Here is an 18,355-nt window from a genome sequence, read left to right on the forward strand (position 1 = left end):
AGGTCTAACTACCCTCAGAGTAATAGGAAAATCAAGGTGCCATTGTGACAAACTGACCTTCTGTTTCTGTGATGCACTGCATTAACTTTCTTTTTATGGGTTTCTCATGTTTGGTTCATAGTCTGCTCTGACCCCTAGAAATTTTCACAGCAGATAACTTAAAGGAGTATCTTCTCTCTGTGAGACTATGGGAAAAGCCAAAGTCCAGCTATATCACATGGCTCTCCTTTTTCACTCCACCAATCCCATTTTAAGGCAAATCTCATTCCCCCAAAACATTTAATGATTGTGTAGAAGTTCACAGTTTATAAGGTGCATCCAAAGAAATTATATCATTTACTATGCACAACAAAGGGGTAAATGCTGTCATCCTCCCCACAGATGTGAAAACTAGAAGTTCAGAGAGATTAAGGGACTTTCCCAAGGCCACACAGCTGGTAAACAGAATTGTTGGGATTAAAACATAAATCTTCCTAGTCTATATATTATGACCAGACATAGGTTTGGGAATTAAATGGACTCAATTTCCAGTCTCCCTTTATAATTTATTTTTATTTATTTATTTTTTTTAATTTTTTTTTTCAACGTTTATTTATTTTTGGGACAGAGAGAGACAGAGCATGAACGGGGGAGGGGCAGAGAGAGAGGGAGACACAGAGTCGGAAACAGGCTCCAGGCTCTGAGCCATCAGCCCAGAGCCCGACGCGGGGCTCGAACTCACGGACCGCAAGATCGTGACCTGGCTGAAGTCGGACGCTTAACCGACTGCGCCACCCAGGCGCCCCGTCCCTTTATAATTTAATAATTGTTTGACTTTGGTCAAGTTAGTTCATCTAAGTCTTAAGGATTAGATGGTAAGGTAAGGATTAGATGAAATGGTACCTGTAAAACACTTAGTACAGGGTCTCATGAATAGCACAAATACAATAAATGTTGGCTATGCTTAGGAGTATTAGTATTAGTCATAGTACTAATATTTTTGAAAGCTTACTATGTGACCAGTCCTATTCTATATTAACGTGTAATTAATTTATTAGTATTACAGTGTGGTCACTATTTCAGCCTACAGTTATCTTTGTCAACTCTTATTTTCCCCAGCTGATAGCATCTCCAACTGTTCAATGTAAGAGCCTCATAAGTTATTATTTGTGTATGTTGTAGATATAGATAATACTTTATCTTCTTGTTTATATTTGTCTTCTTGACCCAACTACTGTACAATTTCCTTAAAATCAGAATCCTTATTTCTCTTAGTACACTGAACTATATCCACCCCAATGCTACCCTGATGCCCTAAAAAAACCCCACCCACCTCTACCACCATCACCACCCTCCTCAAATGCTGGTCCAGGCAGGCAAAGAGCACAAAGAGGAGCATCTTAAAAAGGATACAGTTTCCAAACAAGGTGAGCACAATGAAATAGATAGCTGACCACATGCCTGAGCTAACTCCACCCTGGGAGCGGATCCCATTGTACATAACCTCATTCCAGTCCTCACCTGTTAGGATCTAGGCAAAGCAAACAATAGGCAAGTCAGAGACCTGGGTTGGTTGAAAAAATGGGGCTAATGCAAAAAGGAAAATTCTCGCCTAGGTTTTTTCCATCTACCTCTTGCTTGGCTATTCTTCCAGGGAGAAAAATAAAGTCATTTTTATGAGCAATTCTAAACTTTCTTCTGATAAGGAAGAAAGGCATTGAAAAATAGAAAGAAAGCATCAAAAGGAAAGATTCTATTCCTCATACTACAGACTCCCTCCATCTCCAGCTTTGCCAAGTCTATGGTAATCACACAGATCAAGTGGTCTGGTCACTACCAGACTATGCCAGGGGAGCCAAGTGTATAGTTCTTGAGATAGCAGCATTATTAGAAAGAGCCTCATGGGCTCCAGTTCTGGAAACCTGGGTTCTGGTTCAGCCTCAGATTCCAGCTAAACAGTGTTTTCTATAGCACTCGGCATTATTTATTTTTGAGTTTGCCCCCGTGATTTAAAAATATTTTTTGTGGGGGGGGGATAGTGGGGGTGGGTGGAAAACATAATTCATTAAATGGACACATGGGTTAGAAGATGCTTCCAATTTTAGAAAACCATAAATGTGATATGACAGTTTTACTTCTTCCTTACCAATTTGGATGACTTTTACCTCTTTTTCTTGTCTGACTGCGATGGCTAGGACTTCCAGTACTATGTAGGATAAAAGTGGTGCAAGTAGGCATTATCAACAATTGCTAAGCTATGGGGAGAGCCCAAATGTCCATCGATTGATGAATGGATAAAGAAGATGTGCTACATATATACAATGGAATATTACTCAACCATCAAAAAAAAGAAAATCTTGATTTTGCAATGATGTGGATGGAGCTAGAAGGTATTATGCTAAGTAAGACACATCAGAGAATGACAAATACCATATGATTTCACTCATCAACAAAACAGATGAACATATGGTAGGGGGAGGAAAAAGAGGAGAGAAGGAAACAAACCACAAGAGACTCTTAACAATAGAGAACAAACTGAGGGTTGATGGAGGGAGGTGGGTGGGGGATGGGCTAGATGGTGATGGGTATTAGGGAGGGCACTTGTGATGAGCACTGGGTGTTGTATGTTAAGTGATGAATCACTGAATTTTCCTTCTAAAACCAATATTGCGCTGTATGTTGGCTAACTAAAATTTAAAAATAAGATAAAATAAAATAAATAAAATAACAGTAAACATTAAAAAAAGTGGTGCAAGTAGACATCTTTGTGTTGTTCCTAGTCTTAGAGAAAAAGGTTTTAGCTTTTCACCACTGAGTATGATTTGGCTGTGGGTTTGTCATATATGGCCTTTATTATGTTGAGGTATGTTCCTCTTATATACACTTTGTTGAGAGTTTTATCATGAATGAATGTTAAATTTTGTTACATGCTTTTTCTGCTTCTATTAAAATAATCATATGACTTTTATCCTTTATTTTGTTAATGTGGTATATCACATCAATTGATGTATGGATATCAAACCATCCTTGCATTCCTGGAATAAAGCCCACTTGATGCTGGTCATAAATACCATAAGTTACTGAATGTCTTTGCCTTAATATCTCTTGCAAACTCACAAGTATGGGGAAAAGGCCAATCAGGTAGTTATAATAGAGCTCTTCCATTATTGGTAAGAATGTAGCTACAGAAATTCTAGGAATTATTGTGTTGATAATTATTCAACAAGAATCCCAGTTGCCTGGAATGAGCCTGGAAAGGAAAAGTAGTATTCTATTAACATATCACCATTTTTCAGTGTGAGCTCCAAAAGATCTTACTTAACATTTTTACCTGCCAGTTGGGCTCATACCTGGAATACAGTCATGATGGCTGCTGGAAAGGTGTCAAAGTTTGCTGAAGGAGTCCCATCATTAAAGTTAAACCTGAGAAAGAAGTTCAGAGAGAAGACTAAAATGAAAATCTCACATACCAAGTTTTTCCCTTCCTGAGATTGTTCTCTTTTTATCACTTCTTTTACTCTTTCTCCATATCCTCTTCTTCCTTCATTTCTCCCTATTCAGTGTAACTTATGAAGATGGCATTATTAGTGGCTATTACTGATGCACTGTGCACTTTGAAGGGCATGGATAATGAGATAGGGTTTGGGCTGACCCTGAGTTATAAGGCCCCATGCTGTACATTTCAGGGACAGTTCCCAAGAGAGGGGTCTTTTCCAGAACCAGAATCCTGTACAGTGTGAAAAGGTTAAAAACAGAGACCACCACACACACTCAGTGGTTGATGGGCCATGGAAAAAAGCAAACAAGATGATATCATGGTGATCAAATTAGAAACCCGAGTGCTCACAGGCTGAAGACTGGGTTTTGAGGCTCCTTTGGATGGAAAGTTCATTGGTGCTTACCTGCCCCCAAACAGCTGCATTCCTAGGAGAGCAAAGACAACGATGAAGAGGAAGAGGAGGAAGAGCAAACTGATGATAGACTTCATAGAACTCATCAAGGAGACCACCAGATTTCGCAGAGATGCCCAATACCTACAAAACCCAAACACTGTAGCAGTGAACACTGAATATAAACTTATCCCCAATCCAGCTGGGAATCTGCCTGGTAGTGTATGAAATGTGCTGCATTTGTATATTTGTGTGAAGGGGAGATGTCAGCAACAATGAGGCTCCCCTTGGGAATGTGACATGGGATCTGGCGTCATAGATACTTTTCTGGTTTGATATTTGGGGAAGGAGGAACTGAAGAATGGAGCGGGGACATGGTAGGGAAGGGGAACATATGGCGAGGGAGAACAGGGGATGGAAGGAAATATAATATAATAAGGGAGAGAGAAGCTTCCGCTCTCACAGGTGGTTGGGAAGAGTCCAGTTTATGATCACTTACTTGGTTATTTTAAATATTCTTAGAAGCCGGAGAGCTCGCAAGACACTGATTCCAAAAGATGTACCAGGTCTGAAGATTGCCCAGACCACTTCAAAGATACTGCCCACTGTGACCTAAAGAGCCAAACCCAGCCACAGTGAGGAGGAGGAGAAGAGCAGAGCCTTCTGGCATTCAGCAGTCAGCACTTTTCATTGGGCTAGGGTGAAATTGAAACTCTCCCCACCCCACCCAGCACAGCTCCAACAGGACTACCTATTTGTGAAGGCTGCCAAAGGAAAATGAGACTCTACTGCCTCCCTCCCCACTTCTCTCCACTCCTCTTCCTGACTTCAATCCTTCATGCTGGAGATTGGTTCACTGACTGCTGTTTTGTCCTTGGTGAAAACTACAAAAGCCAGTGTGCCTCTGCACAAATTTGATAGCCACAAGCGTTCTTACACAGTAACTCCTTGAACAGACAGACAAAAGAGCGATACTCAAAGCAAAGAAACAAATTTGAGTTAATGCAGGTTGCATCCCAATGTAAAAACCTCAGAGAACGTCCACGTTCTCTCACCGTCCGAGAATTTAGCACTAACAAGAATCACTAACAAGAAGCACTAACAAGGTTCATTCACCTATATGTGAAGCATCTTTTAGCCACACAGGTCCCATGTACCCCAATGTGACAGTACTACTTGGTGGCACAGAATCTGATTGCCGTGGGAAGGAGTAGTGTCAAATTAACATTTTGGCTTTGTTTTCATTATATTTTCACTGAATGTCTACTATATTCTACACAGTGCTCTAGGACAAATAACAAAAATTAATCCTCACTGCAATGCTGGGAAGTATGTAGAGAGGGAATGGTCTTTCACTAGCTGTTATGCCTGAAAATTGCCCATACCCAGAAGCATATGTTCCAAGTTAAAATGCAGATTGGCAAGTGCTCAAAATCGTTAGCACATAACTGAAGATTTGGCAGGAACAGAAGTGGGCTTGGCAGAAAGAGAAGTGGTTCAGGAACCCAAAGTTTTGCAACCTAGTTCTGCTGCTAACTGGCTATGTGAACTTGCACACGATGTTCTCTATTTACTCATTTTCAAATGAGAAAGATAATTCCTGATATGTAATAGAGTGGTTAGGAGTCCCAAAAGCAGTGGAGGACAAAAATGTATGTCAAAACATCTTGAAGGCACACATTTATATATCAACACATTTATATATCAACAGTATTTAGGAAGTGAACACTGGATGAAATAGTCTATGTGGGAACTTGCTAATACAAGTGTGTGTGTGTGTGTATGTGTGTGTGTGTGTGTGTGCACGTTTGCATGACAGTATATCTAGGTAACTTTCCCAATTTTAAACTGAACTAAAAAATACACAAATATATAAGCTTCTCTCTCTCTCTCTTTTTCTTTTTTTTTTTCTTTTTTTTTTTTTCTTTTTTTTTTTTTTTTTTTTTTTTTTACTGAACCACCTTCTGGAATCAGTTCCTTTGTTCTCTCTCAGGCTTCCCCCAAGACAATAAGTGGTTCAAAACTTACTATGGGTAGATCTGTCAAATTCATACAGCTATCCACTTAAGTGTGCACCATGGTATACGTGTTATACTTCAATAAAAACATTAAAAGTAAAAGAGCTTTAAAAAAACAAACAAACCAACCCTACAGTGGGAAGGATTCACTCATTCCTGACTTCCCTGTAGCTAACTTACTTATTCCCCTTTTATAAATTCTGATTTCAGTGCTTCATGCTGAGCAATGGAGCAAGCTGCTTATCTCAAACCGTGGCATATCAACACGAAGCAGGAGGACAGGCGGGCTCCAAAGCACTTACCCCAAAATCAAAACAGTTGAATGAAGAGTGAAAGTAAAGTCGAGGCCCCATGCCATACATCTTCAAGGACATCTCCAAGAGGAACAGTCCCAGAAACAGAAATTCTGCATAGTCTGAAAGCATCAAAAGAAGAAGCCTTTGTTCCATAGATGGCATGGGCTCCTGCATGCCCCAGCCCGACACTCTCACCTACAGAGGAGCCCTCAACACCAGCAGGATCCATAATGCAAAGACATTCACTGACCGTGTCAGGTCAAAGCCAGGCAAAACCTGATGATATCTGCGTACACTCTGATCTGGGAGTCCCAAGCACACTCCGCATATTAGCTTTGCTCTTTTTCAATAGGTGGATTTGTCACTATCCTTTGAATGGTATACAGCTCTCAGGAGAGAAAGAAAGAGCTTTACCATGGCTTTGATGCAACAGCCAGATTCAACCTATACACACCCAGCTGTGACAGCATCCTGGATCTTCATTGACACCCAGTGGCAGCCTTACTCAGAGCTGACCTATAAGTTCCCTTATTGGTCTACTGGAAGTAACCATTGCCCTAAGAACTTTCTCCCCAGGACTTAGGTGACCAAACTCTCTACACCACTGAGCCTACACCATTGAGCCTAAGTGAAGGCTTTAAAGTACCCAAGGCTAACACTATCTTATTGACTTCTCAATAAGTTAGTGGTTCAATGATGAATGACAAGGGGAATGGTCATGTGATATCCCAACCCCTTGAGGACAACTCTAGCCTCCCTCACAGAACACTGCCAGGTCCAGTAGGATGCCTGCTCTCTTACATTCACATTCCAATTCGGCAGCACCTGTGACAGCCAGTAGTCACTATTCACTTACAGAGGAGATGGGTGAGCCACTGGGGCTGGTTGTGATGGACGATGGCCACACAGGCAGTGTTGAGAGCCACAAGGCTCAACACAATCCAGTAAAACACCTGGGATTTGACCATGTGGCGGATAGAGATGCGCAGAAGCCTTTCTTTGTGCCGGAAATAGGAGGCCCCATCCACCTTTGCACTTTTGATGCTGGCTCGGGCAAGAGGTGTGCCTAAGGGGAGACAAGTACAGAAGAAGAATGAGGCTGCACAACAGATCACCCTCCATGGCAAGGGGGCCTTCAAAGGGGGAGACGGACAGCTTCAGTTGGCTCAGTGACCACCATGTTGCAGGCCCAAGGAATCCCCTTGATATGGGCTAAGTGTTTCCATAGCAGAGATCCCTGGTTATCCTCACTGGACACTCTAAGTTTTAGGAAACCAAAAGATTCCCTGGGCATGACATGAAACATACATCCAGTGTTCTGAATCCTAACAGGATGATGTTTATGTTTTTCATAGATTAAGCTTCTTTCTGGCCTTTCCTTTTAAATATGCTTCAGGCATTGGAGTCAATTGGCTGCATTTGTGGTATTTCTACCACTGGCAGCCTAAAGCAGCAATGAGCTCTGTACAACTCTTCTGCTTTTACCCTATGACCCAGCAATAGCACTGCTAGGAATTTACCCAAGGAATACAGGAATGCTGAAGCATAGAGGCATACATACCCCAATATTTACAGCGATGCTTTCAACGATAGCCAAATTATAGAAAGAGCCTAAATGTCCATCAACTGACGAATGGATAAAGATGTGGGGTGTGTGTGTGTGTGTGTGTGTGTGTGTGTGTGTAATGGAATGCTACTTGGCAATGAGAAAGAATGAAATCCTGCCATTTGCAGCAACGTGGATGGAACTGGAGGGTATCATGCTAAGTGAAACAAGTCAGTCAGATAAAGACAGATACTATATGTTTTCACTCATATGTGGATCTTGAGCAACTTAACAGAAGACCAGGGGGAAGGGAAGGGGAGAAAAAGTTACTAACAGATAGGGAGGGAGGCAAACTATTAGAGACTCTTAAATACAGAAAACAAACTGAGGGTTGATGGGGGAGGTGAGGGAGAGGGGAAAGTGGGTGATGGGCGATGAGGAGGGCACTTGTTGGGATGAGCACTGGGTGTTGTATGGAAGCCAATTTGATAGTATATATATATTTTTAAAAAGGTTGAAGTGAGACCCTTCCCTTTTTCTGGGGAGGTAAAATCTGCATTGACCAGAATGTCTGGGAACCTGGGATTGAAGAGGGTTTTTAAGGGTTGTCAGTAACAATCTGTTTAAACATCACATGGAAGTAGGTAGGTGCCACTGTGGCTAAGCAAATGATTCCAGGGTCTCAAATGGGGGTCACTAGAAGCATCAGGTCCTCAGGATCTTCTGAACAATATCCCAAAGTGGGTTCTCATTATCACATTTAGGACAGAAAGTATATGTATATATATGTAAAAGGGATACATCTGACACACTTGAAGAATCTGGTTGGATTCTTAGCCCTCAACCCCATGGTCCATTTTTCTCTGCAACTCACTGTCATCTATTAGATTTCCAAGACTTTCTCTTTTTCTGGATTCTTTGGATTCTGTTCCTCTTTGTGGCGCTTCTCAAAAGACATGATCTTTCTTTACATAGAAGATTCAGACCAATAAAAGAAGATCTAACTGGTTCCACTCACCCACAGAGGAGATATCAACACAGTGCTCATCGCTGGAGTCTCGAGTCATGGCCTCTGTCCGGCTCCTTTTGATGGTTGCCCTTCGAAGCACTGTACCAGGGAAGGGGAAGTCCAGTGAAAGAACACAAGAACAATCAAATCATTCAGGTCAAAGCTGAGGACTGTGTGCCAGAGGCCTCTTGACACAGGCGACTGCCTTGAAACAGCTGAGCCATGGTTACAGAAATCACGAATGTCTATAGAAACATGACTCGTGTGCTCAGCAGCACCTTGAAACACATGTGCTCCAGAGTCCTTGCCAGACCCTATCTACATGCAGTCGTAAATAGGCACTCCATATCTATTTGTTCTGGTTCTTCATAAACAATACCACTTCCTGGGGCGCCTGGGTGGCTCAGTTGGTTAAGCGTCTGACTTCGGCTCAGGTCATGATCTCACAGTTCATGAGTTCAAGCCCCGCTTTGGGCTCTGTGCTGACAGCTCAAAGCCTGGAGCCTGCTTCAGATTCTGTATCTCCCTCTCCCTCTGCCCTTCCCTAGCTCATGCTCTGTCTCTCTCTGTCTCTCAATAATAAATAAATGTTAAAAAAATAAAAAACAAAATAATGCCACTTCCTGCTAATGAAAGTGGTCCCAAGACGATCCCTGCAAATTTTCAAAGAAGATCCCTTTCCATGCCACTGGTTGTATGATGGTCTTTTCATTGCACAGTAGCAATCACACGCCCTAGAACAAAGCAGCTATTGGAGTTCATTTTCATCACTTCAAAAAGCATTTAAATCCATGACTCAATTCCCTTCATTTTAAAGCATGAGGGATTTTATGACAGAGAGACTTTCATTTCAAATCCCAGAGCACCACTCTTTTTATTTCTTTCTCTTTTGATCAAGAGATTGCCACAGCGTAAGAGGGCGCAAATGCAGTAAAGCGTTGGAGCACTTCCTTACCTTCTAAGGCTGATGTTCCAGCGTTTTTATTTTCTTCAGCAAGCATGACTTCCTCTATATGGAAATAAATGGTTTAGTAAATTATCTGTAAATGTCAAATTATTTCACAAGATGAAAAATCCTCTAGGGACAGCTGTGGCCCCAGGGCAACAGAGAGAGAGCAAAGAGTTCATAGCTCCATGCAAGCACCAGCTTCAGAAAGACATCAAGGGTCACAGAGGGAGCTCCCAAGTGCAGATGAGAACAGAAAGGAAGTTCTTGTAGTAAGGGGGCACTTGGAGGTTGACTGTTAAAATTCAGCCCTGTGTCGGGTAATATTTGTTGAGAGAAAGAACTTACCTCTTTCTAACCAAAATCTCCTAAACTGATAGCAATGAAAATTTTCCATTTCTATTTTTTTCCTTCTATCCAGGTTCTTTAAACTTTTTCTAGCAGTAGGCGCTTCCTTGGTTTTTCTTGTCGGCAGCACATACAAGGCATACCAGGGCAACATCTACTGCCTCGTTCAGGCGATAAAACCATGTTTTGAGCTCCAGCCAGTCTACTTCTTTGAGGAGGAGCAGCAGAAGATGCTAATGGCATCTTGTGGGCTTGCTTCCTCTTACCCCCACACTACAGTCTGCCTTGCTTGGGCAAAAGAGGCTCAGGTCTGTCGTGAATTTGGCCCTCTGATAGAACGAAAAATAAATATCTGGTTTTTGTCCACCTTCCTGGCACAGAGCTCCAAAAACCCTTGGAATTTACTGTCTTTTGTATGCTAAGTAGACAACTCAGTGTCAACGACGCCTACATTACTTAAGGATCTGCATCGGTCACCAGAAAAACCAACCATATGATTAGGTTATAACTTTCAGCCTCATTCCCCCTCCCAGTTCCCATGATGGGAGAGAGGCTGGAGAATGCACAATCACCAATGCCCAATGATTTAATCAAGTATGTCTACATAATGGAATCTTCAGGAAAAACAACAACAACAACAACAACAACAACAACAACAACAACAACAAACCTTCCATGAGGGGGCTCAAGGAGCTTCGGAGTTAGTGAATATGTCAAGGTGCTGGGAGAGTAACGTGCCTGAAAGGGGCATGGAGGGTCTGTGTCCCCCTCTACCCTCCACCTTACCCAAGGAATCTCTTCCATTTGGTTATTCCTGAGTTGGATCCTTTGTAATAAACTGGTGATAGGAAGTATAGCTTTCCTGAGTTCTGGAAATCATTCAAGGAATGATCAACCTGGAACCCTCTAAATTGGCAACTGAGTGGGTAAAAATGCAAGTCACTTCGGGACTCCACTTGTGGCTGGTGTGTGAAATGATGGCAGGCTTGTGGGACTGAGTCCCTAATCTGTGGGATCTGCACTAACTTCTGGTGGTGTTTAGTGTCAGAATTGAATTGAATTTTTGGATATCCAATTGGAGAACTGAAGGACTGGCCAGTGTTGGAATGCTGTGTCTGGTTGTCAGTATTTGGAAAAGAATCAAGCGGTTCCTTGGATTTCCCTCTTGACCTCCCCAGGAACAGTCCTGTATTCCAGGGAGGTATCATCACTAGTGGGCTATTTTCTAGTAAGACTTGTTAGGATAAACCTCACTAGCATTCCTCCAAACTTACAAACTAGCCCTTCTGTCCCATATCTGACAGGATTCTGTGTCTCCATTGGGAGTGATGTGGATGAGTTTAATCCTCACCCCAACCTCAGCCATAGGCAGGAAGCTGGAAGCTGGAAGCCATCAGTCCTTAAGATCCCAGCTGCTGGGGAAAAGCTTGCAGCAGGCTCTATTAAATGATGGTTTCATTTAAGCAATTGTAACAAGTAAAAGGACAAGCAGAAGAGGGTAAAGTCATTACCATAATTCCACCTGCATATAAAACTGAGAGCATATAATGTATTTCCCAGGGAGGGGAACATTTTGAAGCTTGGAGGGTACCACTCAGGATAGCTATTATATCAAGGCATAAATGTTTAGCTTTCCTTTTTAGTACAGCCTCTGGCAAAACTTTAAGTTAACAGGTTAAATGTTATTGGTGAGATGCTCCTTTATGCAGACATAGAGGTTTTAAAGTCATTTACAGCACACGTTGTTCAGAGGACATCATTTAAAGATTAGGTACTTGTTAAAATACCTCATAGCAACATGAATGACCTCAGCCAGGGAGGCACATCTGCTCTGTACTGTGCCTGGGTGCTGGGTGGGCTAATCTGAGGACCCCCAAGGCAGAAGGAGGGCGCGTGGTGCTGCTGAGTATCTCTGGGAAGTGCTTGAGGGCTCTGGATGTGCGGAAGCTGCCCCCACCTTCCCCCATAGCCTTTTGCCAAGTTCTCTCTCGAACTTGAGAGTCTCTTTCCAGGGAAATGTAACCCATATGTCTCTGATTCACTCACACCCCATTTGCAAAGGGAAGGGCCAGGAAGCCCAATCTGACGTTGCAGTGCGTCTTTTTTCTTAGAAGGAGAGAGCTGGCTTTGCCAACTGGAAGAAAGTGGAGCCTTGGAATTCTGCATGTATCTGAAAAGCAGAGCCACAAAGAACAGCGTCCTGTGCTGCCTGACCACGAGTCGGGTCATGGACAGGGCGGGCAACGTTCTTTTCCAGTTCTGCTGCCAGACTGCTCCCTGGGGTGGTCTGTCAGATGGCTCCTCCACCCAGGAAGCCAAGGACAGTGGGGAACTTCAAGCTGCCTGCCAGACCTGGAGATGAATCTGCTCAGTAAGGCTGAGTTAACATTCTGGAAAGGAGGAGAGGTCCACATTCACCCCTACTTGAGAACCTCGGAGGAGAAAGGGCAAATTGAAAGTATAGTCAGTGGGTATGGTACATGCTTCTAGAAGCAGCAAAGAAATGCAGATGGTCCTAAATGGGAGGTGCTTATTGTCTGGCTTTGAAATGGCACTTTTAATCATACGTACTCTCTCATCCCTGACAGATGATCAAAAGTTGACTCCAGAGCTGAGACAGAGCTTTTTTGTCTTGGTGGGTAGAAGAGGAGTGCCATGGTGTCATTCCTAAGCTGCTATGGAAGAATAAGTCTCAGGCAACTAAGCATCAAATCATATTCCAAATTTTTCTGGAGAGATCTCACATCTGTGCTATGCTTTCTACCAAGAATAGAGGGGAAAAAATGCTGTCATGTGTATCTTTTTATTAAAATAAATTCCTCTTTGCTCAGGATGAAAATAAAGATATATAACACCAATGCAATGTAATCTTTAAAATAATAAGGAAAGCAAATGCATCCATTTTACTGACAGATATGCGGTGATCAATACCCCTTCATGAGCAGCTGAGCCACAGTCGAACTTGAAGCTGGTGGTTCTGTGGGTTAACAAAATCATGATAGGTTTGGACCTATCCTCAAGGCCGAGCCTCATAGCGAGGAACTGGTGATAGCTCAGGAAATAGGAATCACCAGTTCTCACCATCAGGTATTACCCGTCTCACCGCAGTGGCCTCGCCGTTGGTCCCCTGCTTCTGACCTTGCCCTCCTACAGTGTACTCTCAATGCAGCAGCCAAAGGGTCCCCTCAAAATCTTCAATCAGACCATGTCCCACCTCAGCTCCAAACCCTCCAATGGTTCTTGCATCACTAACAGCACAGCCCCGAACCCTTACAATGGCCCATAAGTTCTGCCCACTCCTCTCATCACTGGCCCCACCCTGTCTTCCTGCCCCTCTCCCTTTACTCATTCTTCCTTCTGTTCCTGGGATATTCCTGGCTTGCTTCCACACTAGAGTCTTAGCACTGAGATATTCCCCCTCAGACCTTCCCATGACTTACCACCTCAACTCCTTCAAGTCTCTCCCCAAAAGGGTCTCCCTGATCTCCCTATTTCAAAACACAACCTACCCTACACCCCATAACCCTACCTTGATCTGTTTTCCATGGTACTTGTCACCTTCTTACAAGTTATTCATTTATTATTTTGTTTATCCCTGCTTTCTCCAATAGAGGGGAATGGGCTTCACATGAAAGGGGCTTTGGTGAGCTGGTGGTCTGTTCGGTTCATTGCTGTATCTCAAGTACCTAGGACAGGGGCTGGCACAAAGCAAGCGCTCAAATATTTGTGGAATGAATGGACTGTTTTTGCTGCTGCTGGTGGTCATTATAATTATCAGCAGTAGTGTACAATGTCACCCACCCAACCCAGCTCCAGGAGCTAGCTATGTTACCTTTCACTCAGTTCACCTTGCTAAACTGTGAGCCTCGTGAAGGTGTTCGGTAGAAGAATAGGAACAGTTAGTCCCTGAGGAAGAAAGAGGGACCAGCATGGAGCCCACAAAGCCGGTGAGGCATCCAGAGCTACTCTCTGCTCTGGCCAAGGCTGCTCCTGTGAATGGAGGCACCGGGGGTGCTCAGGGGGACGTCTACACTGAAGTCTGTGCAGCCCGCCAGGCCTCACCTGCTTTGTCTATCCAGGCGCGGTACCCATTCAGCTCACGCTCAATCTGCTGCTGCCGCCGCAATTTCATGAAAGCTCTCCGGTTCTCCACTCTCTCTCTCTCTTTGGCAAATTCCCTGTGGATGAGAAGGATGAGATTCATAAGCAGTGAACTGGGGTAGTACCGTGACTAAAAGGAAGGGTGAAGCAAGTAGGAGCAAGAGAGTGTTTGAGCAGGTGACTCTCTATGCCCCATTTCTCCTTTCCTTTGTTCCAGGCTGCAACTATCACCTCCTTAAAATGCTGTTCAGAAACATACTTTGTTCGGCCTCACTCAAGAAGCTTTCCCAGATCAGTTTCATCCCAGTCATCACTAACACCCTCTGCTTGCTCTATTTTAAAAGGTACTTTCTTAGGTGACAAACTAGGGTTCAAAATGCTATGTTCTGTTTCCCCAGCTACAACATAAGGCCATTAACCCTCCTGAGGGGCACACCTACCCTTTATGCTTTTAATAACAACAGTGATTAATCTATATGGACCAATTATGTGCCAGCCCTGTATGAAGTTTTTCATACCCATGGACTCTAATTTAATCCATTACAGTCACCATGTGAAGTAATAAGTACTATTAAAATTCCTACTTAACTGATGGGGAAACCAAGGATTAGAGAAGGGAAGTAACTTGCTGGGATCTAAAGTCTAACCATAGTGCCGTGCTTCCTCTGGCATTCTGCATCCTGTGACACTCTATAAGGGCTGCCACTGAAGATCATTGACACCAATGCCTTGAAGGACTGAGTGCTGTGTGAAGATGGCTAGTGGAGGTTAAATAGGAAAGGGAAGAACACGGGAAGGGCACCTGGCTCCAAAAGAAAGAGAGTAGGAAGATGGGAGGGATATGAGAGGAGATAATGAGATAGATGGAAAGCCAAGGTCAGGGTCAGGGAGAAGACACAGTCCACTGACAGGTGCAGGGGACCAGAGCCACTCTGTACAAGACGATGAAAAGCCTAAACCCCTGGGTGGCGGGGGGTGGGGGGGTGGGGGGTGGGGGTGGGGGTGGGGAGGGTGAGTGGCGTGGAAAGGGAAAAGAGACACAAGGACTTCCTGGTAGAGAGGAAGATGAGCAAATTCAATGGCTGAGCAAATGGGGTTAAAAAATATTCATTTGCTGATAGGCCTCTCTAGCAACCACCTCTACCAACACCCTCTCATCAAACACCCCTCCAGGCTACAATGCCCTTAGTAGTGTAGTGCCTCTCCAGCCTCGGCTCAGGCATGCTCCCTACTACCTGGAAGCTGTTGCCCTTAGCCAAGGTGCTCCCCACAACTAGAGAGCTTCAGCCTGACAACGAGGGAGCCCAGCACCCACTGTAAAAAGTTGTATTTCGAAGGAAAGTTGCTTTGCTTTAAGAATGAAGTAAGCTGTCTCCAGGTGTCATCATCTTCTCTGTTCTCACGTATCAGAACTCAGCCGCTCAGCTGCTGAGGGGCCACACTGGGGGCTTAACAATAAAAGCATATGGAGAAACAACTATGGCAAGGGCACATTAGACTATGAATGCAGAATTTGTGAGGATGACCCAAGAGTGCTTGGTCTGAGCAAGGCTATACTTTGCTGATCTAATATAGCTCCTTGAAGATCTTGGGCAATCAGCTCCAGCCTTGGTAACAGTGACACTTTTGTTTTGAAGTTTATTTTAATTCCAACTAGCATACAGTGTCATATTAGTTTCTGGTGTTTCCATACAAATGTTAGAATTGTTTGTTCTGTCTCTGTGAAAAATGCTGTTGGTATTTTGATAGGGATTTCATTAAATCTGTAGATTACTTTGGGTAGTATAGACATTTTAACAGTACTTGTTCTCCCAATCCGTGAGCATGGAATGTCTCTCTATTTCTTTTTGTCCTCTTCAACTTCTTGCATCAATGTTTTATAGTTTTCAGAGGCCAGGTCTTTCACCTCATTTGTTAAGTTTATTCCTAGGTATGGTATTATTTTCGGTGCAACTGTAAATGGGATTGTTCTCTTACTTTCTTTTTCTGTTATTTCATTATTAGTGTATAGAAATGCAATGGATATCAGTATATAGGTTTTGTATCCTGGGACTTTACTGAATTCACTGATCAGTTCTAGTAGTTTCTTGAGGGAGTCTTGAGGGTGTTCTGTATATAGCATCATGTCATCTGCAAATAGTGAAAGTTTTACTTCTTCCTTACCAATTTCCATGACTTTGATTTCTTGTTCTTGTCTGACTTCTGTGGCTAGGGCTTCCAGTAGTAAGTTGAATAAAACTTAACATCTGTAAAGGTGTCACTTACAGGCAGTGATGAGTTGTGCAGAGGCCCCATGAAGATCAGCTTGCCCATCAACACCAGGCCCCATTCCATAGCAACATGCTCCAGCCACACGGGGCTTTTACTTTTGCACTAGTACCTGGACGTCAGCTCCCAGTTTGGCTAAGCTGTCTCTCCCCAGTACCAACTTGTATAAAGGTACACCTCAACTAAATTTGCACTTTATTCCTTTCACCTCCTCTTGCCTGGAACAACAGTGTGATTGATCTATCATTGATTTCGAGTATGTTATTTCTCTAAAAAAATTTTTTTTCTTAGCGTGTATTTATTATTGAGAGACAGAGAGAGACAAAGCATGAGCATGGGAGGGGCAGAGAGAGGAGGAGACACAGAATCTGAAGCAGGCTCTGGGCTCTAAGCTGTCAGCACAGAGCCGGATGCGGGGCTTGAACCCACAAACCACGAGATCATGACTTGAGCTGAAGTTGGATGCTCAACCGACTAAGCCACACAGGCGCCCCGGTGAGTATGTTATTTCTTTATTGGCTTATTAACAGAAATTATCCTGTGTACTATTGGCTTGTCAAATTCCTGCAGTGAACTTTCGTTAAATAAATTGCTGGAAAAGTCAAACTCAGTCTCTGAGCGTAATTTTTCTTCCAAAATAAAACATTGTTCATATCCAGGGAGGAAGAAACCAGCCAGGGGTTGAGGGATGTGTCACAGCTCCAGGGCAGAGGAAGAGGAGGCACCTCATTCACCCTCTCCTATCAAGATAGATGGATTCCTTGGCACAGACACCTTATCATGGTCATGGTCAGGCTGAGGGCATGGGAATAAGGCATATTAAAAGGAGAAATCGTGAGCTTGTCTTCAGGTTCAGATGGTTCTATCAACACTGTTTTGGGGGAATGGAGAGGGAGAGACAGTCAAAATGAAGAGTCCAGGGCCATTGAGAGTCAGAATAACAGAATACAAGCCGTGGGGCACCGCCTTTCCTTGCCTTCTTCCCTGGATGTCAACAATTAGAAAGAAACAAGGGGCTGGATTGGCTCATGGTAACACCATCTATCAAGGTTTTTACCTTTGGCTCTTTGTTTTCTTTCTATCCTTCCTGTCCAGTTAGTGTGCCATGTTCTGTTGGTTCTATCTTCAAAACAGCACTTGGATCAACCTTTCCTCTTTGTCCTAACTGCCTTTGTCCAGGACCTCATCATTTTATGCCTGGATTATTGCAATAGCACTAACATGGTCTCTCAACCACCTGTTTCTCTTTTCTTCATTTTATCCATCTCACTCACTCTTTCTAAAACACACATTAGATCTGATCACTTCTAAACCTAAAACAATAATCACAGTGAGTAGCATTTGTGAGGCCCTTTCTAGTTTCTGAGCACCTTCATACATTTTGCTAATATTTTTTTATAATCACTCTGAGAAGAAGGTGGAACAGGTATTTTTGTCCTCAATTTAAAAGTTAAACGGGGCACCTGAGTGGCTTAGTCAGTTGAGCATCTGACTTTGGGTCAGGTCATGATCTCATGGTTCACGGGTTTGAGCCCCACATCGGGCTCTGTGCTGACAGCTGGAGCTCGGAGCCTGCTTCAGATTCTGCGTCTCCCTCTCTCTCTGCCCCTCCCCCACTTGCTCACACTCTCTCTCAAAAAAAAAAAAAAAAAAAAAAAAAAGAAAGAAAAGAAAAGAAAAAAGAAAAGAAAAGAAAAGTTAAACAACTTGTGATAATTTAAGTAAGAAGCAGATCCAGGATTGGACCCTAAGCCTGTCTGCTCTAAGAGCCCAAGCTCTTCATGCGGCACACATGTCTCCCTAGTCCAATGGCATATTTATATGCTGTTTTCTTTATTGTTTCATATGTATGTGTCTTGATTTTTCAAATACACTCTAGGGATCCGGGAAAGTTTAACAAGGAGGTAATATTTTGAAGAAGACCTTGAAAAAAGGAGGATTTAAGCAGGCTATG

General features: G+C 43.2%; 1 protein-coding gene across 4 annotated transcripts in view; it reads right to left on the reverse strand.

The window, feature by feature from the left end:
• The window catches only part of CACNA1E (calcium voltage-gated channel subunit alpha1 E), a 497,518-nt gene that overhangs the window by 80,495 nt on the left and 398,668 nt on the right, over positions 1 to 18,355 (reverse strand). For all 4 annotated transcript variants that reach the window (XM_043568526.1, XM_043568524.1, XM_043568525.1 and 1 more), the window contains exons 10-18: positions 14,095 to 14,210; positions 9,694 to 9,747; positions 8,748 to 8,837; positions 7,040 to 7,249; positions 6,190 to 6,302; positions 4,369 to 4,481; positions 3,882 to 4,013; positions 3,330 to 3,402; positions 1,393 to 1,510 (exon numbers count right to left, since the gene is read on the reverse strand). In XM_043568526.1, the coding sequence (XP_043424461.1) occupies positions 1,393 to 1,510; positions 3,330 to 3,402; positions 3,882 to 4,013; positions 4,369 to 4,481; positions 6,190 to 6,302; positions 7,040 to 7,249; positions 8,748 to 8,837; positions 9,694 to 9,747; positions 14,095 to 14,210 (1,019 nt within the window). The remainder of the gene's footprint in view (positions 1 to 1,392; positions 1,511 to 3,329; positions 3,403 to 3,881; positions 4,014 to 4,368; positions 4,482 to 6,189; positions 6,303 to 7,039; positions 7,250 to 8,747; positions 8,838 to 9,693; positions 9,748 to 14,094; positions 14,211 to 18,355) is intronic.

This window comes from Prionailurus bengalensis, chromosome E4 (assembly GCF_016509475.1).
Source record: "Prionailurus bengalensis isolate Pbe53 chromosome E4, Fcat_Pben_1.1_paternal_pri, whole genome shotgun sequence".
In the NCBI taxonomy this organism is placed as follows: domain Eukaryota; kingdom Metazoa; phylum Chordata; class Mammalia; order Carnivora; family Felidae; genus Prionailurus; species Prionailurus bengalensis.